Consider the following 10,835-nt stretch of genomic DNA (forward strand, 5'->3'; position numbering starts at 1 on the left):
TTAAGAACAGCCCTGCTGGGAAAAGTTGTGTTTAGCCTTTTTTTTTGTCTTCACTGCTCTCTCCCCTGCCTGCTGTCGGATGCCCCTTGGCTGTGTTGGTGGCAGTAGATTGGGGAGCCAGTTATTTCTGTTCACTAAATGAGCCACTGTGTACACAAACGGCATCTGTGTGGAGAAGCTGGAATGACCTCAGCACACAGGTGGGGGATTGTTTCCAGAAAGCAGCTCATTCCTAAAAAGCTGCTTCAGCAGCCTGGGGCCTGCTCAGCCAGGCCCCTTCCCCAGCACTGAATTACTGCCCTGTCCATGGCCTCCATGGGAGCAAATGGCTCCTCCTCCTCCTTCACACCCCTCTGCTGACAGATGTGGGGGCAGATCTAGGCTTACAGCAGGGTCACTCTGAGAATGGGGTTACCATCCAGGAGTTCCAATGTCTGCTTCAGAGCTGTCCTCTGTCCCTCTCCAACAGAACCTGCCCCAACAGCTCTGAGGTGGAGCTGCTCAGGCACCACCCCTGGGAGCTGCCCACCCGGGAGGCTGCATCCCAGAGCCACAAAGCTGCCAGGAGCTTCAGTGGGCAGAGTACAGTAGGAAGCCACTGGGAAGGAGGACTTGCCTTCCAGCTTTGTTCTCTGAAAATGTGCTGAATGTACAAAATCAGATACAAAGAGAAAAAAAAAATAAATCTGCAGGATCATAAGGGTGTGGCTTTAGGGGCTAAGGGAGAAACAAACAGCTTCTTTCAAAATTTCTTAGTTGATTGCAACTGAATTTGCAAGAATTAGATAAAAAGCAAACCTAGGAAGTTGTGACAGCTGTGCACTACCAGCCCAAAACTACTGGGAGTCCTTGTGGCTTTAGTCAGCTTCAAGTAATAGGCTTCTCTAGTTGCATCACCACCCACCGGAAACATAAATAATGGTTCATTCCTTTTATACGTTTGGGTTAAAAAGAAAAGTGTCAAAAGCAAAACCTACAAAGGAGCAGAGGCTCACCTCGCTGGGGGCAAGCTGGGAGTGCTGGTTCCTTGTAAGCAAACAAAAGGAAGGCTGCTTGGGTCAAAACATATCCTAGAGAAGTTCAGCTGCAGTCCCATGCCACAGCGTTACCCAGAGACCCGTTACAGAGAAGCTGCTTTTCTCCCAGTCTTGCCCAGCCCTGCCCCACAGTCAAAGCCCCACGAAAGGCCGGCAGACGAAACCTGCCTTCCCCAGGAGTGGTGGTGGGAGCTGCTCACATCCCAGGTCCCCGCCAGCAGAAGTTTGGCTGCTCAGGATTCCCCAGGCTTCCATCCCCACGCGGGCATATCTGCGCCGTACCTCCCCTGCCCGTCCTCAGGTCACACAGCCCGCGTCTCCGCTTCGATCTTCTGCTCCCCGTGCAGGTTTTCCAGCTCCTGGACCTGGGCCACGTTCTGCCTGATGGCGATCTCCGGGCCCCCTCCGTACAGCGTGCTTAAATAAATCCAGGTCTCCTCAGAAATCTGCCCGTAGTCAGCACCTGGAAGGGACAACAGCAGGATCAGCTGTGGGCCGCTGGAGAGAAGGGCTGCTGCACCCCAACGCGAGGATGTCCTCTCCAACCAGCCTGGGCAAGTGCAGATGCACGGTCCAGACAGCAGAGCCCCCACCCCACTGGCAGCTCTGCGCTCTGCAAATGTAACCACAGCTGATGTCCCCACCAGGGCTCCATGGCAGTGTCCCCAACTGCTGTGGGGCCACTTCTTCCCTTCCCCGAGAGGAACCAGCACCCATGATGCCAGGGCCTGCCTGACCCCCTCTCATGGACAGCAGCGAATGAGCTCCAGGAGCCCAAGCACCTTAAAAACACGTCCCCAGGACACACCAGTCCCATGCAGCTGGGGATGCGACTGAAGCCCCCCTGGAGCTAGCAGAGGAGCATGGAGGTGGCTCACTCAGGGCAGTCAGAACAGGGACGTGCAGAGAACTGTCATCTGCAACACCATCTTCCTCTGTGACTGCTTCCCTGTGGACAGCTAGACCCACTGGAATGTTCTTCACCTCCCAGGAACACTACAGTCCAGCAAACACAAGCCTCACCCTGCTTGACTTGCACATGGCCACCAGCTTTCGTGAGTGCAATCTTGCTGTTGTCAATTGGTCCAGGAGGCTCTGTTGGAGAAGGACAAACACATAAACCCACATTCTGCTTTCCACGCTGCCACCAGATCCAGCCTACTCCCAGAGCCAGTTCTCCATTACTGCCACCCTGCCCTCGGGCCCTGCAGGCAGCCAGTGGTGGGTGTCTGAGCTCTGCTCAGCCTCAGGTCACACCACTCAGGTGCAGAGCTCACTAAGGACCGAGCAAATAGACTTGTGTCCATTCTAACCTCACCCCCAACAGGCTCCAGAGGTCTCTGGCTTCTTACCGTTGTCCTTCCCCTTGACAAAGGCTTCCCACTCACGGAACCACTGCATGCTGATGCAGTAGATGACACTTGGAGACTCCTCTGCCTGGAAAGCCTTGTTCAGCTGGGAGGGCAGAGAGCAGAGACAGGCAGGAAGGATTTAGTCACTCCTGAGACCTAGGGGAGCCCCTTCCATTAACCATAAGGCAGCCTTGCTGTTCTTCAGAAGAACCCCACCTAATTCCACCCCCCATCTTCACAGCCTGTTCCTGCTCACTCGAGCCCGCAACAGACCAGGATGGTTTCAAACGTGGTGCCTGCACGCAGCCACCCACAGCACTACCATGTCCAGCTGCCCTTCCCTGTGCTGCTAGCACTGGGGAACCCCAGGTTTGATCTGGCCATGCTGTAGATCATGGGAAACAGGGGTAAGGGTTTTCCACCATCTGTGACAGGTCTCAATTTCCCACCTCTGGCCTTTGCTGCTGCTTCCAGATGCTTCCATACGAACCTTGATGAAGGTGTCGATTTCTATTCTCCTGCGTTTGGCGAGTGCTTCAATCTCCACTTGGCAAATGGAGCACACGTACAGATGGTTCACAGCAGGGCCACCCCCAAACCTGAGCACAGGAAGAGAGGGAGGGGGATGGAGAACTGCAGGAGCATGGAAACGCTTCCCAGCCCTGCATCCTGCAGAGAGGGGATTTTACACGGCTCCAGGCACTGCTGTAGAGGTGCTGCTGAATGGAGAGCAAGGTCATACTACTGCCCTAGGGCAAGGCATTGATAGAGCTCATCTGGGTTTAAATTAGGAGGCTTTACAAATACCAGTCATTGTCAGACCAAAACAAGTACTGCATGCCTTTAAAGTGCCCTGGGAAGGGATTATGTGCTGTGCACTGCCTGACATGTGAAACAAAAAACAAAGCTCACTGGAAGAAAGAATGAAATGGCCACATTCACCTGTTGTAGAGATACTCCCACACGTTCTGGGGCAGGATCACAACTAGGTCATCAATGTAATGGTATTTGTTAGGAGGAATCCCTGTGGAGGAAAGACAAAAGGGAGGGTTAACCAGGGAACTTGTTATTGCTGGGTGAAGACAAACAAAAAATAAAGGCAGATTTCCCTTGCCGAAAACTCCCGATTCCAGAATCTGCTTCCTCTGCTAATGGAAGACAATCAAAGGTGCATTAATTGTGGAGGTTTCTCCATTCATGGCCTCAATTTCTAAACAAGTGCTTCATTTCTGATTGGAGGTTTATAAACACAAGGGCTCCCCTGCAAGACAGACGAAGAAGCAGAACAGCAGAACGTGGTATCAGCTCCCTGCAGCAGCACGTGCTCCATTCCCCAAACACACACAGAGTCCAGCCTTGCGAGATGGTAACACAGATAAATGCTGCCTTATCTGCTTTCTACAGGTTTGTTTTTAAAAACAAACAAGAGATCTGAAAATTGTTGTTTCCCAGCATTACACATCCCTACCCCTCCAACCAGCAGGACAATGGGGCAATTGTCTCATCTCTCCCCAGCAGGCTGGGGTTTCTGCCAAAGAAGGGGAGCCCACGGCAGCGCTGCTCTAACGGGATGGCAGCTGGAGCCTTTTCTCTGCAGCAGAAAGGTGCAGCTGAGAGCTGCATCCCCAGGTCCCCCCCACGGCCTCACCTCCGTGAGAGCACAGGAAGGTGTGATTGGTGATGGGGCCGGGCTCAGCGAAGGTGTTGAATTTATTGAGCCACTCTCGAGAGATGTAGAACTGGAGTAAACTGTGCTCCTTCATGCTGGCAAGGGACACGACCTTCTGACGCTCTCGCACAGCTTCTTCACTGCTTTTCCTTAAGGAAGGAAAGGAAAAGTAAGCAATTCCTGAAAACTTAGCTTGCAAAATGCATTTCCAGGCATTCTGTAAGCAGCAAGGGGCTGCTGCACGCAGGGCAGAGCTCACCTGTAGAACAAGACATAGGCCTCTGCATTCTGCACCATGGTCTCGTGGACTTCAGTGACATACTGGTCATCAAACTCGTACCACTGCCCGTTGATGACGTTCTGGCAGTAGGCTATGTAATGCCCACCTGCAACAGACAAACAGCAATGTTCAGAGCACAGACACACCAGGCCTGGGATAACGTCAGCAGCACAGACAGCATTAGCTGCTGGCAGGGAACTGAGACAGAGCCAATAAGAAAAACAGGCACAATTCCCCTTCAGGAATTCCACTTCACTGCAGGAGCAGGGGTGCCTGGCACTATCATCCTATCTGTCTTCCTTGGAAAGGACCCCTCAGTGAGACTAAACATCAGGGAAGGGTTTGAGCCACCCCAGTGGTGAGGCTGAGACAGCTGCAGGGACGTGTCAGGAGCAGCTCTGTTCACTTTTCCAAGGGCAGAGGCTGGGAAAGGAGGGGGCAGGCCTTGGACTGCACTTCTCCTCAGAAGAGGTGTTGGCTAGCCCTGGAACACACATCTGCTCTGCTGACGCTCACCTTGCCCTGTACTCACAGAAGAAGGACTTACTGCCTGCTGTGCCGTGGTGACAGATGACTGACAGGAGATCGTAGGTGGTGATCTGGGAGACACACTCCTTGGCCAGGAAAGGTCGCAGATCCAGCCCCTCCAAGGGGAAGGAGACATGGCTGTTGATCTTGAAGGAATACATCACCTCGTGCCGGAACCGTTTCAAGTGGATGCAAAGAATCTAAAAGACCAAGGACAGAGAACACCAAAGCAGTTTTGCTGTGGGTACTCTGATAAAACAGCACATCCCTGTGTGTCTGATCTTTGCAAGAGTTCTTCATCTATTAGTCATGAAACCTGCTGGCTCATCAGCTTAGAATGGGCAAGTATCTTCTAGTGTAGATACACGATTTTGCCACCAAAGCAAACTGCTGTTTCTGTTCTACCTCTAGGCTCCTTACCTTCCCAGGGGCTGCTAAAAGAAAACTAGGAAACAAGGTGCTTTGACTCACCTCTGGTAGCCGGAGGACTTTGCAGTACTTCACTCCATTCCGCAGCCTGAGGGCGGAAAACAAGCGAGCTGTGAGAAATCTGCAAAAGGCAAGTCTGGGTCTTGCTCACTTTGAAATCCCAGAGAAATCCTGAATTGCAGCAGCAACAAATGGAGGCCCTTTGCAGCACCCTTCCCAAAGGCAGCACAGCACAAGCAGTTCAGCATGCCTCTTCTTTCTAATACAACAGCTCCATTGCTGCCAAGCCACATTCCTGTTCATATCCTCCTTGCTTTCTTTTCCCCACCACAGCCAGCACTTTTCCTGTCTGTGACCTCTCAAGACCAGAACTCCAATACAAGGCAAGGCAGATTTTACATCCCACTCATCAGAAGAAATGCCCAGGCAGAGGGCACAGCAAAATGTCTGACAGCAGTACAGAGCAACAGAAGTTCCAGAAATATAACACAATGCAGACAGTGCAAACTTACTTTTTACACCGTTCACAGCTGTACATGTTGTCCCCTGCAGACAAAGAGAACAAAGCCATTATGCAGTTAGGCTACATGTCCACCCAGGGCTGAGACACCCAAGTTCAGCAACCTCTTGGGGAAGCCAGAGTCAGAGACCAAACCCAGCCCTTCCCTCAGTAAGTGTAGGCAAGAAGAGAACACAGTCAGCTAGCAGAAAAGTGGACAACTGCCCACCAACACAAGTGAATAGAGCAAATTAAGTCCTCCAGAGCTTCTGGAATAGATGGGGAAAGCAAAGAAACTCAGGAGGCTAAGAAATCACAGCACTTGCAAACAGCCACCAGCTACCTCTGCTCCTCACTGAAGACACTCTCACCCAGATTCAGCATGAAAAAGCAGCACCCCCAAGCAGGTGGGAAAACTCAGTTCTGCTCAGAGCTGCTGAACTGCCAAGTGTGAGTGAAATACCGAGGCAGGCTTCCCAGGAGCTGCAATCCGCCTCCAGATTACATGTGAGAGACTCCTCCATGAGCTCCTCCTGCTTTGTGCTGTCAGACCCCACTGAAGAAAACTCACCCTTCAATTCATCCGCTGCAAAAAAGGCAGCAAGACAATCCTCCAGAGTCACAACAGGACCCCAAAACCAGCTAGGGATGCAGGACACCACAAATCTGCAGGGGAGAGGGGATTAAGAGTTATACATAAAATAGCTGGACACCTTGACATACAAAGCCCCAAACACATGACAGGTTTCCTTCTAGCTGCAGGTCCTAGGCTCACCACACATCCCAGAGCAGCAGGGGAAGCATGGTTTCTCTCAGCTGATGTTCCTCCTGTGATTGCTTAAACTGGAAATTACTTGGAAAACTACACCAGGAATTAATTTACCCTGAGGGGCAAGACTGAGCTAAAGGCAGAACTAAGGGGTTATAAGATGCACAGGAGATTCAAGGTGCATGACAGAACTAGAGGAACAGCAGCAACTGCTTTACATGAAAAGGCTCAAAGACCTGCAAGGTACCACACACTGTCATCCAAGAAATGGTGACAACTGACATCCTGCTGTAAACACCACTGGTCAGGGATAGCTGCCTTCCAGCACTGCAGGGCAAGTCTCATAAAGAGGTCCTGCCTAGGGAACACACCTCCGGATATACTCCATGATGAAAGCAATCCAGCCTTGGGAGGAATAGTTGTCCCCACATGCCCCTGTCTTTGCTGGCACATTTTGGTAGATGGCAGAGTGCAGCTTGGCCAAGTCCTCCTTCCCTGGGATTGGGAGTGACAGGTCCTGGAATGTCTCCACTGTCGTAGAAACCTGGAAATATCCAACAGGAAGAGGTGTGGGTTTCCTGTGCGTGTAATGGAGCTGGGACCTGACCTTCATCACCTCTTATCACTGCTTGGATTTCGTCTAGCCTAGAAAACCGAGCTGGCAGTATAAGCAACTTGCTCTGGCTAATTATCCATCACTGCTGTCAGCAGGATGACTTCTGTCATGGTTCTGTAGCACTGGAATCAGTTTTCCAATGTGAATGTGACATTGCTAGGCCAGCTCAGTTACCCAGATAAGCAGACAGACCCCTACAGGGAGACAGGGCATCTCGGCGTGGCAGGTTCCTCCCCATCCACCTATCACCACCTGCACATGCCAGGCCTACTGCATCCCACAGTGGCTGGAAGCAGGATCACCACTTCCTAGGAAGAGCTCTCCAGGCTAGGTGGCTGAGCTCTAGGCCAGCAGACACTCACTCTGTCACAGGTGAGGCACTGCACCAGGCTCAGAATGGAGCCGTCGAAGATGTCAGAAATCACGCTGCGGTAACGAACTTCTTTCTTCTTCTTCCCAGAAGCCTGCATCTGGGCTGAAAGACAGGGGAGACCCGTCACAGAGCAGCCCTTTCCCTGTCTCCTGTCACACAGCCACACAAGAACACAGGACAAGTGCTGTCCTGCATGTTCAGACACCACTAGGACACCAGTGGAGCCCATCGTAAGCTGATGTGAAGAGCGCTGCTGCTTCGGGTGGTACCAGACAGGCAACTACCCAGCTGAACCAACACCAAAGTGCCAGCTCTCAGCAGGCTGGAATTCTCTTACTGGAAACTTTGTTTCCATCCTTTTACTGCACGTTTAGAATCCTGGCCCTGTCACAGAGAGTCTCTGCTTTTCTGAGGTCTTGCAACATCTTGCTGTGAGCTTTACACTTCAGTTCCTCTCCCCCTCACCTGCCTGTGTACTTTGTCCTTTTTTATTTCCCTCTGGCATTTCCCATGTGTCTTGCACTGGAGAGGACTCTCCACAGCAGGCACTGGCCAAACACAGTTTTGTTTAGTAACAACCCCTCTTCCCCACACACACGTGCATGGAGACAGAGCACTTTTTATCCAGCCAGAGCATCTGTGGCCGTGCTGACCTCAGCCAAGGGGCTGGGGCAGTTGAAGGAAGAATGCCACTACTGAACAGATGTAGGGACAAGCCACTGTGTTTGCAGACTGTGCAATGCTGAGGGATTTCAGTTTGCAGTTTCCTTGGGATGGAGAGACCAGTCTGGCAACAACAGAAGCCAGGCTCCACTCTGAAGGCTGACAATGCTCCCAGCACTGGAGTGACACCTGCAGCCTGAACTCTACCACTGTGAGACCAGGATGGCCAAGAGACAGGATGCTCGCTCTCCATAACATCATCTTAACAGTTCTTTGGCCCACATGCTTTGAAATTCAAGTCTGGCAGACAAATGTTTACACATCTCCACACTCCCCTAAAGGGACAGAGTTTGTGCCTGGGACTTCATAGCCATTAATAACAAATGCAGCATGCAGATGCAGACATGGAAATCATTTCAGGCTCCAATATAAGGCCATACTAGAACATCTGTGGTGCCCAGAGCTTGACTTTACCTGCAGGTTTACTGTAGTCTTTGCCTAGCACTATTTTAGAAAGCACTCGCATCCAGGGGAATCAGCACTGCTTACAACTGCTAATCCAGATTCAGGATTCCTTCTCCCTTCTGTAAATTAACCCCTCCTCCTCTACACACTCCCACCCAGCACACACTCTGTCCACTACCTTTCTTGAGCACGTAGGAAGGTCCAATCCTGGCAGGACTGGAGCGAGGGGGACTGCTAGAGAGCTTGGAGTGCATTTCATGATGGACTGGACTGCAGGGGCGGGAGGAGCAGCGCACGAAGGCATCATTGTCAGGTTCTGTTGGGGAAAATTGGGAGAGAGGAGAGCACTGGTGAGAAGCTCAGTTATGAACGGCAACCCTACTGCAGCAAGTCCAGCCCAGCTCCACGTTCCAGCACAGGATCCTTCCCAGTACACCCAGCTTGGTGTCTGGGAGCTGTCCTGCTCACCCAGGCTGGCAGATACAGCTCCCCTGATGCATGGCTAAGAGTGCAGACAGAGCTACACTGCACAGCTGATTACACACAAAAAAAAACCCAAACCAAACAACCCACCATTTTTTTTCACACTTATGACTAATTAGGTTTTGCAGCTTGCTCCTGTAGCCCTAATCCACATAAACAGCACTGCTGTCTTCAGTGCCAGTTGGCAGAGTAAGACTCTTACATAAAGTGTTGAAAGATCGGATATGTTCAGTCTGAGGTGACTCCACACCTACGTCTTCACTGATGCTCTTTTCTTTGCCCTGAGACACAGAAATGCACAAACTGTGCATCTCCCTTTTCTCTCCACAAAGCCCAGGGTCCAACATTAACAGATACCTTCCTCCTCACCTTTTCCACAGCTAATATTGCCCCAGGCCAGCCTGCTAGATAAAGCAATGCAAGCATACAAACCCCTCTTCTTAAATTAGGAAAAGGCATAAACAGCATTCACAGGTTTGGCAGAGGCAGCTCTCACTGTCTTCAGGATGTAGCCTCTACTCAGCTCCACAGCATTTTATCACAGCTAAGCACCTATCTGGCTCACAGAAAACACTGCACAAAGGCAGAACTACTGCCAGGGGCACAGAGGAAGATCTTGGATGCAAAATCTCTTGAAACCCATGGAAGGAACAGTCACATTATGTGTGGTTTGCCACTGCACTACAACACTCTCCCTGTGTAGGATGATAACATGTCTTCTCACAAACAGCACAACTGGAAGGTTTGTACCTGGGGTCCTACATGGGCTGGCAGGACGGGGAGCTGGCAGCATCTCAGGTGAGGCTCTACCATCAACTGGCATCATAGTAGTATCAACATCTGCATCCTCATCCACCTGCTCCGAGTTGCTGCGCCGATGGCCACAGGAGAACTTTCTGTCCTTCATCCTCTCCTTCTCAGAGATCCCCCTCCCTGCTTCATCCTGGATCAGCAACTCTGTCTCTGCCAGGGAGCTGCTGCCCGTGCCCCCTGAGGTCCGACTTTGGCCATCTCCTTCACCCCTGTCACTGCTGGAGTCACAGGAGAGGAACTCATCCTCCGAAGGACTTCGGTCACCCTCTCGCTTATCGTCCTGGTCACTGGCATCCAAATCCCTTGTCTCTGCCACAACTGGTTCCTTCAGTTCTTCATGAAGCTGATCCATCAGGCACCGCAGGAACTCCTGAGTGTCCTGAAAACCAGCAGGAAGAGTGCTTGAAGTAAAACTTCATCATTTCTACTGGGGCAAATGAGAGGGGCAGAAGCTGAGCTGGCTTCATTCACAGCCTCTCCACGCTGCCCACACGGGTTAGCTCCCCCTGCCAGATGAGGAGACCCAGCTACAGCAGACAGCACCGTGGGGATCGACCAAGAAGCCTCTCTGCTCTATAAATGTTTTCAACTCCTAAATGATAAAAGACACGATTTTTATCTGAACATCTTCAGCTGAAAGACACTGAAAATCCAGAGAGCAGCCATAGCCTGCAGACCATGAGCTTAATTTAACAGGGTTACCATTAGTAAGAAGCGAGAGACGAGACTAATGAATACAGCAGAGAATAGAATGCTACCCACAAAATACATCTAGTTACCAGTTTGCTCATGGCAAACCCTCTCTTAGAAAGGGCAGATTAACATCTTCAATAACTGGGGAATGGAACCAGAAACCAAA

General features: G+C 51.3%; 1 protein-coding gene across 1 annotated transcript; it reads right to left on the reverse strand.

Annotated features, from left to right (window-relative positions):
- Window positions 1-1,339: 1,339 nt before the first annotated feature.
- On the reverse strand, window positions 1,340-10,355 carry USP20 (ubiquitin specific peptidase 20; the record flags this gene model as incomplete). Its single annotated transcript, XM_008943212.1, has 15 exons — window positions 1,340-1,500; window positions 2,061-2,132; window positions 2,390-2,492; window positions 2,880-2,988; window positions 3,332-3,413; window positions 4,038-4,207; window positions 4,318-4,444; window positions 4,886-5,066; window positions 5,338-5,383; window positions 5,808-5,841; window positions 6,366-6,460; window positions 6,935-7,107; window positions 7,542-7,654; window positions 8,859-8,996; window positions 9,974-10,355. Coding segments are annotated over 15 exons (1,986 nt in total), but the record flags the coding sequence as incomplete, so codon positions are not given.
- Between the last annotated feature and the right edge of the window lie 480 nt (window positions 10,356-10,835).

Source organism: Merops nubicus, unplaced genomic scaffold (genome assembly GCF_000691845.1).
Source record: "Merops nubicus isolate BGI_N331 unplaced genomic scaffold, ASM69184v1 scaffold36766, whole genome shotgun sequence".
Lineage (NCBI taxonomy): Eukaryota > Metazoa > Chordata > Aves > Coraciiformes > Meropidae > Merops > Merops nubicus.